At 38.3% G+C, this 19,330-nt stretch overlaps 1 protein-coding gene across 6 annotated transcripts in view; it reads left to right on the top strand.

The window, feature by feature from the left end:
• Nucleotides 1-19,330, top strand: part of DERA (deoxyribose-phosphate aldolase) — a 111,500-nt gene that overhangs the window by 24,289 nt on the left and 67,881 nt on the right. For 3 of the 6 annotated variants that reach the window (XM_081587329.1, XM_081587325.1, XM_081587326.1), the window contains 4 exons: nt 2,705-2,868; nt 14,596-14,693; nt 16,159-16,306; nt 18,184-18,279. In XM_081587329.1, the coding sequence (XP_081443455.1) occupies nt 2,760-2,868; nt 14,596-14,693; nt 16,159-16,306; nt 18,184-18,279 (451 nt within the window). In that variant the 5' untranslated portion in view covers nt 2,705-2,759. The remainder of the gene's footprint in view (nt 1-2,704; nt 2,869-14,595; nt 14,694-16,158; nt 16,307-18,183; nt 18,280-19,330) is intronic. The other 3 variants (XM_081587330.1, XM_081587327.1, XM_081587328.1) reach the window with 1 other exon arrangement.

Below are 19,330 nucleotides of genomic sequence, written 5' to 3'. Positions count from 1 at the left end.
AGACTGCTGAGGAAAGCTATATGGTCCCAGCCTGGAAGGTTAAGAGTTCTTTGAACTAGTTAATGAAATGCTTCATACTGGGAACCTGGAGAAATATCAGCTTAGTTTCTGAAAAGCCTTTTGATAATGCTTCCCTTAAGGGTTTAAGAAAAATGCCAACAGAGTAAAAAGTATTGCTTTTCTCATAGATTTCAACATATTTAAACAATAGCAAAAAAGAGTACAAAGGAAAAACTGCTGTTCTTTGCCCAGGGAGGTCAGTCATTGGTTGATACCAGTTTTATTATGGCAAATAATACTGTTAGTGCTAACAGAACTCTTTGGAGGAGAGATTAGAAAGACAATTGATGGAAGTCAAGTTAAAGATATTTTGAAAAGTGAAAAATGTGTTAGCTTTGTAAATACATTGAGACGAATTTAAAAACATGGGCACCCACTGCTGTGATATTTTAACCTGTAGCATTTCACTGTAATTTTTAAAAACAAATTTTGTTGAGGTATGTTTAGGATGCTTTAGCAGAAATACCGTGGAATGTGCAGCCTATAAGAAACAGAAATTTATTTCTCATAGTTCAGGAGGCTAGGAAGTCCAAGATCAAGGTGCTGGCAAATTTGATGTTGGATGAGAACCAGTCTCCTCATTGGTGGCTGTGTTTTCACTGTAAACTCATGTGGCAAAGGGTCAGGGGATCATTTGGGGCCTTTTTTTATAAGGGCAGTGATTCTATTTGTGATGGCCCCATCTCATGACCTGGTCACTTCCTAAGGGCCTAACTTCTGAATATAGTTACTTTGGTGATTAGGTTTCAACATATGAATTAGGATCGGGGGAGGGTAAAGCCATAGACCTGGTGCTGCTGCTAAGTCGCTCCAGCCATGTCCAACTCTTTGTGACCGCATGGACTGTAGTCCACCAGGGACCTCTGTCCGTGGGATTCTCCAGGCAGAATGTTCTAATCCTAAATGTATAGTTTAGTTTTTACATACCTATACAAGTGAATTTCAGTGTAATTTGATTTACACATTTGTATTAGTAGAAGGTTAAATATTTACATTTTTAAAAATGTAGTGTATGCTATACACCACTTTTATTTAGTATATTTTAAATATTTACTTATTTATTTGGTTGTGCTGCATAGCACAGCATATGGAATCTTAGTTCCCCGCCCAGGGATGGATGGAGCTTCATGCACTGGAAGCTCGGAGTCTTAACCACTGGACTGCCAGGGAAGTCCCAGATACTTAGATTTTAAAGTTTGGGAAGGAAAAAGCATAGCTCTTAGTCTGCTATTTTATAGTTGTGAATCAGTTTCTTACTACAAGCTTTTCATATTGGTTTCTGTATGTTCTGTATGTTAATTATTGCTATAAAATAAATTGCTATTTGATGATGCTAGGTTACGAGACCTATGGATTGACCCAGCTTCTAGATTTACCTGATTATTTCCTCATGATATCCTTTAACTTACTTCTGTATCTTCTATATTTTAAGTTGGAAGTTACATCTTATATTAATCTACTACTAGAACCAGTAGTAGATAGATGGATAGACATATAGATACATACCTAGCCACAAACACACATATGTGGTGTGTGTGTGTAGCTTTTTATTCTAGTCAGATCTTTCTTCATTAGATTGGCTGAGACCCACCTACCTTGGGGAGGGCAATATGCATTACTCCATCCACCAATATAGGCATTGACCCCATCCATAAACACCCTCACAAGACACACCCAGAAATAATGTTTAATCACATATCTGGGCACCTTGAGGCCCAGTGAAGTTGATGCATAAAATTAACCATCACAAATCTAAGACTTGATTTGTTCTTTGTTCAGTCACTAAGTTGTGTCCAGTTCTTTGCGACTGCATGGACTGCAGCACGCCAGGCTTTCCTGTCCTTCACTATCTCCCAGAGTTTGCTCAGACTCATGTGCATTGAGTCTGTGATGCCATCCAATCATCTATCCTCTGTCACCTCTTCTTCTCCTGCCCTCAATCTTTCCCAGCATCAGAGTCTTTTCCAATGAGTTGGCTCCTCACATCAGGTGGCCAAAGTATTGGAGCTTCAGCTTCAGCATCAGTCCTTCCAATGAGTATTCAGGGTTGATTTCCTTTGGGATTGACTGGTTTGATCTCCTTGCTGTCCAAAGGACTCTCAAAAATCTTCTCCAGCACCACAGTTTGAAAGCATCAGTTCTTTGGTGCTCAATCTTGTTTGTGATCCAACTCTCACATTATTTAAAAATCTGTAAAAAAATTCATTGTAAAAGAATATATATTCACATGCACAAATAAAAATATATTTGTATAAATTATTTTAGCACTATAGTGTAAGTTGATAATTACTCAGCTTTAGTTTCTTAGTTGTATCAGTCTCTGATATCATGCCATTGGTAGGTTTTTTTTTGAACAGTAGTTTTTAAAAATTTCTTAAAGTATTAAAATGTTCAGCAATTTTTCAAGCTTTCATTTTATATTTCTTAAATTTGAGATCCTTGACACAATCAGTTGATTTTTCTGTGTGGAACATAATATTTTTAATTGAGAAAATATGTACAAATACATGGTACTTGGTACACTTAGAACAGATTCTATAAATGGAGACTATTCTCAATTCTCATTTTTTTGATATTGAAATGTGTAAATATTTTAGTACAAATAGTTTCACGGTTAATGTATTTTTCTCCATTTTCCTGATAGCTCAGTTGGTAAAGGAACTTCCCTGGTGACTCAGACGGAAGAGCGTCTGCCTACAATGCAGGAGACCTGGGTTCCATCCCTGGGTCAGGAAGATCTCCTGGAGAAGGACATGGCACCCTACTCCAGTATTCTTGCCTGGAGAATCCCATGGACGAAGGAGCCTGGTAGGCTACAGTCCATGGGGTTGAAAAGAGTCAGACATGACTGAGCGACTTCACTTTCACTTTTCAGTTGATAAAAGAATCTACCTGCAGCGCAGGAGACCCTGGTTCAATTCCTGGGTGGGGAAAACCCCATGGAGAAGGGAAAGGCTACCCACTCCAATATTCTGGCCTGGAGAATTCAGGTCGAAAAGAGTTGGACACGACTGAGCGACTTTCACTTTTCATAAGACAAATCTTGTCAAAAAAGAGGTCTTGATTTGATTCCTTGAGTGTTTTGCTAAATTTATATACTATAAAATCACAATCTGTCTCAATTTCATTTTTGTGGTGTTGTGATTTATAATAAGAAATATATATTTGGTGTTCATCCATTCTTCTTGGCACAGAACTCCTAAACTCTTTGGATTTCCTGTGATAAGAGCTGTAAAGGTGTCTTGTTACGTTAATGGAACTTCCCTGGTGGCTCAGATGGGAAAGAATCCCTCTGCAATGCGAGACCTGAGTTCAATCCCTGGATTATTTAATGAAGTGACTTTTGGGCCTCAGCTAAGCATGGTGGCTGGTGCTTGGAGAACCAACCACTGATTGGGGAGTTGGAACTTTATTTTTTTTAACTTTTTGTTTTGTATTGGAGTATAGCCCACTGGGGGTATGGACTATGGGCTTCCCAGGTGACGCTAGTGGTAAAGAACCCTCCTGCCAATGCAGGTAGACATAAGAGACCTGGGTTTGATCTCTGAGTCAGGAAGATCCCCTGGAGAAGGAAATGGCAGCCTACTACAGTATTCTTGCCTGGAGAATCCCATGGACAGAGGAGCCTGGCAGGCTGTAGTCTATGGGATCCCACGGAGTTGGACACAACTGAAGTGACTTAGCATACACTCATCAAGGCACCTGGCAGATTCTGTGTCTGCTGAGAGGTCGTAGCCGATTAGCAAACAACGTCGTGATAGTTTCAGGTGAACAGAGAAGGGACTCAGCCACACATATAATGTATCCGTTCTCCCCCAGGGGAGTTGGAACTTTCTATCTCATTCCCCCAGCTGACCTCTGGGTTAGGGAGAAGGGCTGGAGGTTGAGTTCAGTCATCTGTGACCAGTGATTTAATCAGTCTTGCCTATGTAGTGAAGTCTTCATAAAATCTCAAAAAAGATGGGGTTTGGAGATGTTCTGGGTTGGAACACGTGGTGATTCAGGGTGATTCAGGGTCCCTTGGAGAGTACTTGGAAGCTCTTTGCCCTTTCTCGTACCTTTCCCTTTGCATCTTTTTCATCTATTTTCATCTGCTTTCATCTGGCTGTTTCTGAATTACATCCTTCTATAATAAACTGATAATCTAGTAAGAAAAATGTTTCTCTGAGTCTTGTGAACCACTCTAGCAGATTAATTGAATTCAGATTAATTGGAACTTCCAATGGTAAGTTGGAAGCTTGGGTGATAACCTGGACTTGCACCTGGGGTCTACCATGGAGTGGGATGGGGTGGGGGGTTGGGCAGTCTTGTGGGACTGAGCCCTTAACCTGGGGAATCTGATGAAAATATCTCTGGGTAGATAGTGTCATAATTGAGAAGAATTGTAGGACAATTCATACTACATTGTTGTCTCAAGCATTGCATGGTGGTATAAGAAACTGCTTCTCCCTACATTGGAATTAGGTGTAGACCCCCCACTTAAGTTCTTTCCAGTACAGAATATCAGTGTATTCAGTTTAATGTTGGAGCTTGTGGTAGCCAGTCTCCAAAGATGGACCAGGTCTCTGAAATCAATGACTTTGTGTTGTCCTCCACTGCATTGATTCAGGCTCTCCCTGAGACTCCCTGTAACCAAACAGAAGTGATTAATAGCTGTGGTATGACTGGGGAGCCCTGAGCAGCTCTGTGAGAAGTTCAGCTGCCCTGTTGGAAATGGCTGGTAAAGAAGGGGATGCTCTGGACTGACATGGAGGTGTCCTGGCAGAGCCCAGGCTCCTGCCACTCCCTCTGAGGCACAGGACTTGGGAGTGCAGCCCCATCACCACCTGGCTGTGGTCACAAGTTGCCGATCTCAAGTGAGAGCAGCAACAGAACTGCCCTGCTGAGCCTAGTTAACCAATAGAGTGAGGAGAAGTCATAAAAGAATTGCTGTTTTTAGGCATGACATTTTGAGGTAGTTTGTTACACAGTCACTTCAGTCATGTTCAGCTATTTTCGACCTCATGGACTGTAAGCCTGCCAGGCTCCTCTATCCATGGGATTCTCCAGGCAAGAATACATGCCCTTCTCCAGCGGATCTTCCCAACCCAAGGGTTGAACCTTAGTCTCTTACATCTCTTGGATTGGCAGGTGAGTTCTTTGCCACTAGTGCCACCTGGGAAGCCCTTACACAATAATTGATAATAATCAAATCAGATAGGTTGAGATATTCCCAAGTACAATTTTAGAATTTTAAAATTAAGCCTTGTACACGGGTTGAAATCTCGTTTAATTTGTTCAAGCCCTCTCGTTTGCAGAGGGATAAATTTCAGGGTCTTCTTCTTTGCAATATTTGCAAACAGTTGTCAACAAATAATTGTAGTTCACTATGTTTAAAAAACTGGAGGATTTGGATGTTTTATTTACATAATAGGTTTTGTTTTTTTGTTGTTAATTTTAGTTTTGGTTGCACTGGGTCTTCGTTGCCGTGCAAGGACTTTCTCTAGTTGCAGTGAGTGTACAGTTGAGTCTAGTTGTGGTGTACAGTCTTCTTGTGGTGGTGGCTTCTCATGTTGCAGCGCAGGGGCTTTAGAGCAGATAGGCTCAGTAGTTGTGGCACATGGGCTTAATTGCCTCGTGGCACATGAGGTCTTTCTATATCAGAGATTGAATCCCTGTCCCCTATACTGGCAGGCAGACTCTTAACCACTGGAACACCAGGGAAGTCCGTACTTAGTTGTTGTTCAGTTTCTAAGTCATGTCTGACACTTTGTGACCCCATGAATTGCAGCACGCCGGGCTTCCCTGACCTTCACTATCTCCTGGAGTTTGCTCAAACTCATGTCCGTTGAGTCAGTGATGCCATCCAAGCATCTCATCCTCTGTCGCAACCCCCACTTTGCTTGCTCTCAATCTGTCCCAGCATCAGAGTCTTCTCCAGTGTGTTGGCTCTTTGCAACAGGTGGCCAAAGTACTGGAGCTTCAGCTTCAGCATCAGTCCTTTCAATGAATATTCAGGGTTGATTTCCTTTAGGATTGACTGATTTGATCTCCTTGCAGTTCACGGGACTCTCAAGAGTCTTCTCCAGTGGTTTTTTTAAAAAAGATTTTTCAACTGATTTTCAAAAAAAATAAAGCCAATATTTAAAAGTCTAATTTATAAAATAGTTCATGACTGACATATGTCAGCTTAGATTGGTTGACAAAATGGTTCTTCCTTTTCAAAGAGTCAGATGTTCCTAACATTCAACTGATGATAACCAGGAAAGAGATAGTGCACACTGCCAGGAAGAAATATTTATTTTTAATTAAACATCAGTTTTCTCACAAAGGTCAGGTAGTTCATTTATTCTGTGTATATATAAAATATTTAAAATTTGATAGTAATAGCTTACACTTTGATTGTTAGACATTGGGAACTTATTTGGATGAAATTATAAATTATGTGTCTATCACAACCAGATCCAACTGTATTTCTGCTGTCTCAGTTTCTTAATAAGAACATTGTTTCTATTTTGATGCTATATTCCAACAAAATTTGCATCTATGGCATCTCTGCAAAATCAAATAATTGATTCGTTCAGTGCTAACCTGTTTAAATTTATAGTGGTGGTCACAATAATGTCAGGTCAACAAAATAGACTCTTAAATTTTTTCTTGAATTTAATGTTAGATTTTTTAAAAAATGAGCCAATATTTGAATTAATTTAGCTGATTTTTCTCTTTAAAACACCCATGACCGATATAAAATGGCGTTTTCTAGTTGTTTGTAAAATTCTTCTGCTTCTGGAGCCGACAAATTAATAAATACTGCCTTAAACATATACTAGGAATTTGGGGTGTAAAAACAAGCACTATATAGAATACTCATTTTATCTAAATGAGAAGTCATGCTTCATAGTTTTATATAACTGTATCTGCTGAGGCTGTATTAAATTGCCATCGTTAAGCACAGGCTTCTTAACATAACTGCTAATTTTTTAAGTAGGTATGAATGCTTTTAAGCAGATTTGGGTCTTGGAATCAGTGATATTTTTGTAGAGATATTTTGGCATGTGATAAATGTTGAAAAGCATTTTGTGCAAACAGCAGATCATGAACTTTTCTGAGAAATGGAAATTCAGAATTTAATTTTTCAAAAGAATATTTATTTATTTGGCCACTCTGGGTCTTAGATTCGGCACACAAGATCTTTGATCTTTAGTTGCGGCATATGAAATCTAATTCCCTGATCAGGAATCGAACCCTGGCCCCCTGCATTGAGAGTGTGGAGTCTTAGCCACTGGACCACCAGGGAAGTTCCTAATTTTTCATTAAACATACTATTTTGAGCTCATTGTTGCTGATAGACTTTTTTTTTTTTTTTGGAAAAATAAAAAACCCTAATCCCAAATGCATAGTTTATGCGAGTTTGATCCTTGGGTCAGGAAGATCCCCTGGAGAAGGAAATGGCAACCCACTCCAGTATTCTTGCCTGGAGAATTCCATGAGCAGAGCCACCAGGGAAGCCCCATTGGTATCATATACAGTTCATATAATAGTAAGGTTCTGTCTGGTGACCCATGGTGCTAAGGTTTTTGGTGACCTTTTCTATGGAAGCAGTTAAAGTGGCATCTGACCTTATCATATCTGCCTGGCACCTTGTAGTCATGTCAGGTTGGCTTTGTTGGAAGAGCTCTGTGGCCAAAGATTGGTCATGAAAGTGTTGGTGTGGTAAAATGCCCCAGAGAGACATTACATGTGCTAATGCCTAGGCTACAGCAGCAATCTTACTGGTCTACCTACTCTAGTCTCCCTCCCTTTCTTCCTAACCTGCACACTGCTATCTGTCAGTGCCTCTTAATTCCAAAGAGTTAAGTATATTTTGCTTTTACTGTTCAATAAGGTAATGCATGCTCTTTGTAAAAACTTTTAAGTAAAAAAGAAAAAAGTTTTAAGTATTATGTAACTATAAAGCATGGGGAAGTAAAAATCTTATCTGATTCTACCTCTGAAAGCAAACATTGTTATCAATTTGGTCTATATTCTATTATTTTTTTGCACATATACCAACAGAAATATATTTTGTATTTTTGGATATTAGATTAGACCTTCAAATGAAGACTCATTCTAGACCCCACCTGTTGGAAATGATGAAGCTCCTAGCATAGTCTCTGTCTTATATCTCTACGGTGTAGAAACTGGGCAAGGCTGAGTCATCTCACTAATATAAACTGAATATTTTCTGAGCCTGACTGGATCAGATATATATTGACATCCAAGGCTTTATTTAAAAAAAAAAACACACAAAGAAACAAAGCTAACCTTTTCCAAAGTTAAGGTTGAAAGACTAGACACGATGAAGTTGATACTTCAGTTGTTCAGTGTCTAAGGTAAAAAAATAAATTTACTGTGGTGTGGTGGGCTTAGTGAGCACCTATTTCCGTGCTTGGCATTTGTGACTGATTCCTAGCAAGTTGCAAATTAGAACTGAAGATAAACAACATAGGAAAAATAGACATCTGGGTGCCTACAATAGGAAGAGGTACTCTGTAATAGATGCTGGGGTTAAAAATGTACTATGAAAGTGTATCTCAAGAACCGACTGTCTGGGGACAACCACTAAGGCACAAATTTAGTGGTACAATGAGGTATAAAAACCCAGAAAGAATGAGAAGTGAAAACATAGGAAATTTAATCTTTATTACTTTTCCAAACTTGAGAAAGTCTCTGATGAAGTATCACCATGTATTTTTCTCCATTAGGAGCAAAGATAAAATCAAAATACAATATAAACTTCCCTTTGTGGAGTTATCATTTGGTATTACACTTTTTAGGAATATTGGGAAGAAGTACAGGAACAGCCGTGAACATAAGAGGAAGTCATGGAAAGGTGAAGTGTCAATTTTCAGGGAAAATGATGTCTGTCTCCACGGAGACTTAAGTAAGAAAGACAATAATGATTAAAAAAAATGTGAAAAGAGTGTTTAAGAACAAATTTATAATTGAAAGAAGGGCCTGAAAGCCCCTGAAATGGCATACTGAGAGGAGCACTGGGATTTTCTCCCTGGAAGAGTTTTCTAAAAGGGGTATTATCGTCTTCCAATTATGGCTTTACGCCTGTTCTCCCCAAAGACACATGTGCTTGAAACCCCTCCTGGCCCCGTAAGAGAAACTTCTGTGGTCCTGATGAGATTGTGTGCCTTAGAATCACTTCTCCGAGAAAGGAGATGCTAAAGGGTACTCGAATAAAATATTAAAAATTATGAAGGACATAACAAAGGCCAATCAGTCCTTTCTTTTCCCCAGACCCCGTAATAGGAGAACAAGGGTTATCTGATGAAATTAAAGAGTAGCAAATTAAGTGCTAATAAAATGGGATAGTCACTTATATAATTCATTATCATGGGAGGTCACAGAGGCAAATTCCATGGCTGGATTAACTGTGGGGCTGGCTGATTTTATGACCACTAAAGATATTTTTAGCAGTGGAGGCTGATATTGTGAGAGAAGTTATCCTATTACATTCTCCCAGAGATGGTTTGCAAGGACCTCTAGCAAGTGGTTTCTGAGACATGTGAGAGCCAGCCTCGTGGGTTCTGATGTTTGGTGGGAAATTGTAGTAAAAATTAGTTTTTAAGGGGAATGTCCTCAGGTATTGTATTCATGTTTCAGTCCCAACTTCTCTTGTAGAGATCCAAAAGTCCTTTAATGAGAAGCAACTGGGGTACAAAGTTTTGTTACACAAGATGGGGAATTCCTGAAGATCTTTTATCTTTTGTCCAGCAGAGTGACTATAGTTAACAGTGCTGTGTTGTATACTTGAAATGTGCTATGAGAGTAGATCTTAAATGTTCTCAGCATACATAAAAAGGAAAAAGAATATGGTAAATGTGTGAAATAATAGGTAATGTTCATTAGCTTGACTGTGGTGATTCTTTCACAGTGTATATATTTATCAAAACATACACCTTAAATATATGCAGATTTTATTTGTGAAGCTGTGTGTGCGCTCAGTTGCTCAGTTGAGTCTGACTGTTTGTAACCCCATGGACTGTAGCCCTTCAGGCTCCTCTGTCCATGGGATTTTGCAGGCCAGAACACTAGAGTGGCTTGCCATTTCCTCTTGTAAATCTTTTTGACCCAGGGATCAAGCATTTGTTTCCTGTCTCCTGCGTTGCCAGGCAGATATTTTACCACTGAATCTCCAGGGAAGCCCTACAGATAGGAGAGAGCATTTCAAAACAGAAGCAACAGAGATGTCTCTGGGAATTTTGCTGTTGATTTTGTTTCTGGCTGTGCCGGGTCTTAGTTGCAGCTTCAAGATCTAGTTCCCTGACCAGGGATCGAACTCCCGGCCCTCTGCATGGGGAGCATGGAGTCTTAACTACTGGACCATCAGGAAGTCCCTCTCCCAGAATTTTGAGCAGCTTGTTTTTTCTTTTCCCTCTTTTGACTTTTTTTATTTTAATGCTTTAATTTCTAATACACTTTGAGAAATTCGCCTTTGGGGAAAGAATAGGGGTATCCTATCAGCATCTAATAGATATTAATCTTATCAGTGAGGGGATATTGATCAAGGGTTCCTTTAAGCCCCAGTGTTAATTCATTTATATGTTTATTAACCATTCATTCTCTTGGACTGGGCACTCCCAAGTAACTCTCTGCTGGCAGAAATGAGGCCCATGACATGAATAACACAACGTTTTCCTCCACCATTAGGCGTATCTGTGTAATGAGTCAGTACAGGTTCTCCTAGTTCCAATTGTATTTGATCCAATACAAGCGTTAAGACTACGCTTCCAATGCAGGGGAAGTGGGTTCGATCCCTGGTCGGGGATCCAAGATCCCACATGTTATGGAACCTTCTCCAGAATAGATCACATCCTGGGCCATAAATCTAGCCTTGGTAAATTCAAAAAAATTGAAATCATTCCAAGCATCTTTTCTGACCACAATGCAGTAAGACTAGATGTCAACTACAGGAGGGAAACTGTTAGAAATTCCAACATATGGAGGCTGAACAACATGCTGCTGAATAACCAACAAATCACAGAAGAAATCAAAAAAGAAATCAAAATATGCATAGAAATGAATAAAAATGAAAACACAACAACCCAAAACCTATGGGACACTGTAAAAGCAGTGCTAAGGGGAAGATTCATAGCAATAGAGGCTTACCTCAAGAAATAAGAAAAAAGTCAAATAAATAACCTAACTCTATACCTAAAGCAACTAGAAAAGGAAGACATGAAGAACCCCAGGGTTAGTAGAAGGAAAGAAATCTTAAAAATTAGGGCAGAAATAAATGCAAAAGAAACAAAAGAGACCATAGCAAAAATCAACAAAGCCAAAAGCTGGTTCTTTGAGAAGATAAATAAAATTGACAAGCCATTAGCCAGACTCATCAAGAAACAAAGGGAGAAAAATCAAATCAACAAAATTAGAAATGAAAATGGAGAGATCACAACAGACAACACAGAAATACAAAGGATCATAAGAGACTATTATCAGCAACTATATGCAAATAAAATGGACAACTTGGAAGAAATGGACAAAATCTTAGAAAAGTACAACTTTCCAAAAGTGAACCAGGAAGAAATAGAAAATCTTAACAGACCCATCACAAGCACAGAAATTGAAACTGTAATCAGAAATCTTTCAACAAACAAAAGCCCAGGACCAGGCTTCACAGCTGAATTCTACCAAAAATTTAGAGAAGAGCTAACACCTATCCTACTCAAAACTCTTCCAGAAAATTGCAGAGGAAGGTAAACTTCCAAACTCATTCTATGAGGCCACCATCACCCTAATACCAAAACCTGACAAAGATGCCACAAAAAAAGAAAACTACAGGCCAATATCACTGATGAACATAGATGCAAAAATCCTTAACAAAATCCTAGCAAACAGAATCCAACAACATATTAAAAAGATCATCCATCATGACCAAGTGGGCTTTATCCCAGGGATGCAAGGATTCTTCAATATCTGCAAATCAATCAATGTAATACACCACATTAACAAATTGAAAAATAAAACCCATATGATTATTTCAATAGATGCAGAGAAAGCCTTTGACAAAATTCAACATCTATTTATGATAAAAACCCTCCAAAAAGCAGGACTAGAAGGAACATCCCTCAACATAATAAAAGCTATATATGACAAACCCACAGCAAACATTATCCTAAATGGTGAAAAACTGAAAGCATTTCCCCTGAAGTCAGGAATAAGACAAGGGTACCCACTTTCACCACTACTATTCAACATAGTTTTGGAAGTTTTGGCCACAGAAATCAGATCAGAAAAAGAAATAAAAGGAATCCAGATGGGAAAAGAAGTAAAACTCTCACTGTTTGCAGATGACATGATCCTCTACATAGAAAACCCTGAAGACTCCACCAGAAAATTACTAGAGCTAATCAATGAATATAGTAAAGTTGCAGGATATAAAATCAACACACAGAAATCCCTTGCATTCCTATACACTAACAATGAGAAAACAGAAAGAGAAATTAAGGAAACAATTCCATTCACCATCGCAACGAAAAGAATAAAATACTTAGGAATATATCTACCTAAAGAAACAAAAGAGCTATAGACAGAAAACTATAAAACACTGGTGAAAGAAATCAAAGAGGAAAAATATACCTTGTTCATGGATTGGAAGAATCAATATAGTGAAAATGAGTATACTACCCAAAGCAATCTATAGATTCAGTGCAATCCCTATCGAGCTGCTAATGGTATTTTTCACAGAACTAGAACAAATAATTTCACAATTTGTGTGGAAATACAAAAAACCTCAAATAGCCAAAGCAATCCTGAGAAAGAAGAATGGAACTGGAGGAATCAATCTGGACTTCAGGCTCTACTACAAAGCCACAGTCATCAAGACAGTATGGTACTTGCACAAAAACAGAAATATAGATCAATGGAACAAAATAGAAAGCCCAGAGATAAATCCACGCACCTATGGACACCTTATCTTTGACAAAGGAGGCAAGAATATACAATGGAGAAAAGACAATCTCTTTAACAAGTGGTGCTGGGAAAACTGGTTAACCACTTGTAAAAGAATGAAACTAGAACACTTTCTAACACCATACACAAAAATAAACTCAAAATGGATTAAAGATCTAAACGTAAGACCAGAAACTATAAAACTCCTAGAGGAAAACATAGGCAAAACACTCTCCGACATAAACCACAGCAGGATCCTCTATGACCCACCTCCCAGAATATTGGAAATAAAAGCAAAACTAAACAAATGGGACCTAATTGAAATTAAAAGCTTTTGTACAACAAAGGAAACTATAAGCAAGGTGAAAAGACAGCCTTCAGAATGGGAGAAAATAATGGCAAACGAAGCAACGGACAAACAATTAATCTCAAAAATATACAAGCAACTCCTGCAGCTGAATTCCAGAAAAATAAATGACCCAATCAAAAAGTGGGCCAAGGAACTAAACAGACATTTCTCCAAAGAAAACATACAGATGGCTAACAAACACATGAAAAGATGCTCAACATCACTCATTATCAGAGAAATGCAAATCAAAACCACAATGAGATACCATTTCATGCCAGTCAGAATGGCTGCTATCCAAAAGTCTACAAGCAATAAATGCTGGAGAGGGTGTGGAGAAAAGGGAACCCTCTTACACTGTTGGTGGGAATGCAAACTAGTACAGCCACTATGGAGAACAGTGTGGAGATTCCTCAAAAAACTGGAAATAGAACTGCCATATGACCCAGCAATCCCACTACTGGGCATATACACCAAGGAAACCAGAATTGAAAGAGACACATGTACCCCAATGATCATCGCAGCACTGTTTATAATAACCAGGACATGGAAGCAGCCTAGATGCCCATCAGCAGATGAATGGATAAGGAAGCTGTGGTACATTACACAGCCATTAAAAAGAATACATTTGAATCAGTTCTAATGAGGTGGATGAAACTGGAGCCTATTATACAGAGTGAAGTAAGCCAGAAAGAAAAACACCAATACAGTATACTAACGCATATATATGGAATTTAGTAAATCGGTAAAGATAACCCTGTATGCGAGACAGCAAAAGAGACACAGATGTATAGAACAGTATTATAGACTCTATGGGAGAGGGCGAGGGCGGGATGATATGGGAGAATGACATTGAAGCATGTAAATCATCATATGTGAAACAAATCGCCAGTCCAGGTTCGATGCATGATACAGGGTGCTCGGGGCTGGTGCACTGGGATGACCCAGAGGGATGGGATGGGGAGGAAGGTGGGAGGGGGTTCTGGAAGGGGAACACATGTACACCCATGGCGGAGTCATGTCAATGTATGGCTAAACCAATACAATATTGTGAAGTAAAAAAATAGATAAATAAATAAATTTAAAAATAGAGATGCAGCCAAAATAATAAAATATTTAAAATATACAATTAAATTAAAAAAAATAGAAAAGTAAATAAAAGTTTCAATACTGATAAGTCTTTCCTTTTGAGGACTGTGTAAAAAACAAGTGAATGTATTTAATAAAATCTTCAAGTTTTAAATTGTTGTTCTTTTTGCTTCTAGACCTTAGCTGGATCTCCAAAATACAAGTGAATAAACCGGCAGTGCTAAGACGTGCAGAACAAATCCAGGCTCGTAGACCTTTGAAAAAGGAGTGGCAGGTAAGGGCTTTTCTTACAAACTCTCTCCCTTGGTTTATAGGCCTGATCTCTTCCCTCGAGGCCAAAAGACTGAATGGCACTCAAGCTGCATCTCAACTTAAAAGATTGCAGCTGTCCATGACTTATTTTAATAATTCATATATGATGAAGATGGGTTGGAGAAAGATAACATGTTTATCCAAACAGGTTAAAATCTTATCATTCTTGAGTGGCAAAGCTGCAGATGAATTTGAGGCATCTTTATTCATGAGTGAATTAAATGGCATATTTTCTCAACATACTTATTCAGTTTCTTAGACACCTTTGGTTGTCTTCTATTTTAATTTTAAAAGCGTAACACCTAAACCTGGTGGGTCCATTGTTGGAAGCCCTGAGGTTATGAGAGTTGATCTTCTTGGATCATCATGTTTACAGTACTGTTAATTTTCCCAAATTATCTTTCAAAATTTGAAAAATGGTGTTTTGTAGAGTACTGGTGGTCAGCATATTCTTCAGTATGCACCAACCAAAGACATGCTATGCATCTCAGGACTGAAAGGAATTCAGAGTTCATTCCACAAGTGAGGCAAAATATCATGATTGAATCCTTTAGGGTGACAGGTTGCATTTTGCTCATCCTTAGAAATAATCTGATTGAAAAGATAAAAGGAATTTATTTGAATGAGTTGTGAAATGTGAATATTGTTTTAAAATTGAAATTGGATTAAACTGGAAAAAAAAAAAAAAAAAGAAAGTAGAGACTCTTTATTGTGTCTCATTCCAGGTCTCAGTGCTGGAGGTCTAATATAGATGGAAACTTTTGTTCCCGAGTTCTCCCTTATCAGGGTTGAACCTTCCCAGGTTGCTCAATGGTAAAGAACCTACCTGCCAATGCAGGACATGCAAGAGACATGGGTTCCATCCCCGAGTCAGGAAGATCCTCTGGAGAAGGAAATGGCAGCCCGCCTCTGAGTCTCCTTGTGGTTGAGATGCAAAAGTCACACATGGGGAGACTTGTTCTATTAGGAATTTCCATTTGGGTTATCTGTGGAAGAAAAAATATTTGTAAGCTATTTTTTTCCCCTTTTATTTTACTCTATGTAACATTCACCTTTTTGGTTAAGCTTGAACACATCAGAATGTATGCCTCAGAACAGCATAGACAGGAGATTTTATTTTATTTAAAGCAGTTTGTTTTTAAAGATTTTTTTGATGTGGACCTTTTTTTTTTCTTCCGGTTTTTGTTTTTTTTTTTAATGTTTTGGTTTTTTGACCCCAAGGCATGTGGGATCTTAGCTCCCCTGCCAGGGATTGAACTTGAACCCCTCCTTACCTTAGAAGGGGAAATTTTAACCACTAGACTACCAGAGAAATCCCTAGACATGAGATTTTAGCACCCATATGTGCCTAATGGTTTTCTACTAACTAACTGGATTGGAGATTAATTATTTTTTTTAAACCTTGTTTTTACTTTTCTTCAAACCAGGCTGCATGGCTCCTGAAGGCTGTTACCTGTATAGATCTTACTACACTTTCAGGTGATGACACAGCTTCCAACATTCAAAGGCTGTGTTATAAAGCCAAGTATCCAATCCGGGAAGACCTCTTAAAAGCTTTAAATATGCACGATAAAGGTAATGTGTACAGTCTGTCTGGTGTTTACCTTTTTTACAGTAGCAATCACTGAATCTAAGAAGACTTAAGATTTGGATGCTGAAATGATAGTAACAATAAAATCTGTGATAGAATTGAGTATGCAGAGTAATAATTGAGATTCTTCTGTGAAAAACAGCAGAGAGAGAATCTGAGTCTCATTTTTAGGTCAGTTCTTTCCCATCATGGATTAAAGTTGCAAGTATTGAGTTTCTTTATTTTTCGTTCCAGTTCTTCAGTTTTGGAAATTTTCTGTCTAGTGACTCAAATACTATGATTCTGACTCCCTAGCGACGTGTGAAAAAGCCAGTCTCATTACTTAATAATCACATCTCATACATAAAGTATTTTCTGTGAGTAAATGAAATGCTTTTGAGAATAAAATACAAATGGGAAATATTGCCAGCTTGTATATTGGGTTAGATCTTTTGAAAAAAAAGTTATATTCACTCTCTTCATGTACATGAAAGAAAGGACTTTCTAAAGTTGCCATAAGTTTAGAACCTCAACCTTTTAGAAATGGAGGAGACTTTGAGAGTTAATGCCCTTGTTTCTAAATGTGTAAACTGAGACCTGGAGGGTGAGAGGACAGTGTGCCTTGTTCCTCAGTAGGCTAGTTTTAGGAGCCAGATCTAAACCATGAAGGGATCTTTCATGGTTCCTAGGTGCCTGTCTCTAATGAATGCAACTAATGCCGCATTGACCCAATGCAGGTATTTTTTTCACAAATATTTTGTATTAATAGATAACTTATAGATCTAAATAGCTGCATAGCATTTAAAAAAGTATTTAGTATGTTTCTTTTATGCTGACAGTAAAACACCTACCATTTATAACACTTAAAAGCAGCAACTTTATATGAGTCTTATGCTACTGTTTTATAGTGTCTCTTTGACTTTTTAATTTAAGAGCTTATTCCTCAAACTGAGGGCTCCAGATCCAGATTTTATTATTTTCTGCAAAAGAGACAATAGGATTAGTGACATATCATTTTGCAGTGCAGGCATACCTTGTCTTATTGCACTTGGCAGACTGTATGTTTTACATATTGAAGGTTTGTGGCAACCCTGCATTGAGCCAGTCTGTTGGCATTGTTTTTCCAACAGAATTCGCTGACTTCTTGTCTCTGTCACATTTTGATAATTGTTTCAGTAATGCACACTTTTTCATTATTGTAATACTCATTATGGTCATATCTGATCAGTGATCTTTGACGTTACCATTGTAATTATTTGGCATTATGTTTTTAAAAAGTACGTACCTTAATTTAAAATTAAGGTACGTACTTTTTAAAGATAATGCTATTGCACACTTAAAATTGACCACAATATAGGGTAACCATAACTTTTATATGCACTAGGAAACCAAAAAATTCCTGTCACTCACTTTATTGAGATACTTGCTTTATTTCAGTGATCTGAAACTGAACCTGCACTATCTCCAAGGTCTGCCTGTATTATCTTGCAAGGTTCACTTATATTTTTCTTCATCTACTGTCCTGTGTGAACCCTGTAAAAACTTAGACTTTGTTATCTACATGAAATAAAACATTTTCATTGAGTCAAAGCCGCTAAGTTTACCATTTAGGATATTTTTTCAACAAATGGTACTATATTAACCTCCAGGAACAATGTATTAAAAATATTTTATTCTCTAAGGATGAGAAAATGATCCATGTTGTCAAGAACTAGAAGGGAATGTGGAAAGTAAAAGCCTTTTAATTTGTTGCAATGTTGTGGGAGGATTATTTTTTTCTCTGATTTTGATTTCTGCCAACGTTGAAGTATAAATAATAATTAAAAGCATATTGTGTGACTTGAACTTTACATGAAGGCCATTATGCCTCCTTTCTCCATAGGCATCACTACAGCTGCCGTTTGTGTTTACCCTGCCCGCGTGTGTGATGCAGTGAAAGCTCTAAAGGCTGCAGGCTGTGACATCCCAGTGGCATCAGGTAAAGTCTCTGGTTTCTGTTGTAGCTTTTTCAGTATGTTTCCCTTCAACTCAGACACCTTGGGGTATTATCTATATTCTTATTTTATTTTATTTATTTTTGACTGTGCTGAATATTCATTGATGCACTTTAACTTTCTCTAGTTGGCCTTGAGCGGGGGCTACTCTCTAGTTGCGGCGCGCAGGCTTCTCACTGCAGTGGCTTCTCTTGTTGCGGAGCACAGGCTCTAGGTGTGTGGGTTTCAGTAGTTGTGGCATGTGGGCTCAGTAGTTGTGGTGCATGGGTTCAGTTGCCTGAGGCATGTGGGATCTTAGTTCCTACACCAGGGACAAACTTGTATCCCCTGAATTGCAAGGCAGATTCTTAACCACTAGACTACCATGTAAGTCCCTATCTATATGATTTTATGCTGCTGTACTGTGTTCAGTTATTTCCAACTCTTTTTGCAACCCCATGGACTGTAACCCACCAGGCATTCTGTCCATGGGATTTTCCAGGCAAAAATACTGGAGTGGGTTGCCATTTCCTTCTCCAGGGGATCTTCCTGACCCAGGGATCTAATCTGCCTCTCCTGCGTCTTCTCCATGGGCAGGCAGATTCTTTACCTACTGAGCCACTTGGGAAGTCCTATATAGTTTTATATTATGACTTTAACCAGTCTTGTCTATTTAATTGATTGTATTTGTTTGATTGGATCTCCTTGCTGTCCAAGGGACTCTCAAGAGTCTTCTACGCCACAGTTCAAAAGCATCAATTCTTTGGCACTCAGCTTTCTTTATAGTCCAACTCTTACATCCATACGTGACTACTAGAAAAACCATAGCTTTGACTAGACGGACCTTTGTCAGCAAGGTAATACCTCTGCTTTTTAATATTTTTCATTAGGCTCAATCAGTTCAGCTTTTCCTTTATACAACAGGGAAACATGCTTTCCTGTGAGGTAGCAGACCCAAGGAATTTAATAACATCAAGGAAACATGAAAGGTTACCTTTAGACACAAGAATGAAATCAGTGATGAGCATGTTAAAAATGTTAATACTTTTTCCAAAA

Source organism: Giraffa tippelskirchi, chromosome 4 (assembly GCF_054371585.1).
Source record: "Giraffa tippelskirchi isolate mGirTip1 chromosome 4, T2T-mGirTip1v1.2.pri, whole genome shotgun sequence".
NCBI classification, from domain to species: domain Eukaryota; kingdom Metazoa; phylum Chordata; class Mammalia; order Artiodactyla; family Giraffidae; genus Giraffa; species Giraffa tippelskirchi.
This window is presented reverse-complemented; position numbering and strand designations above follow the sequence as displayed.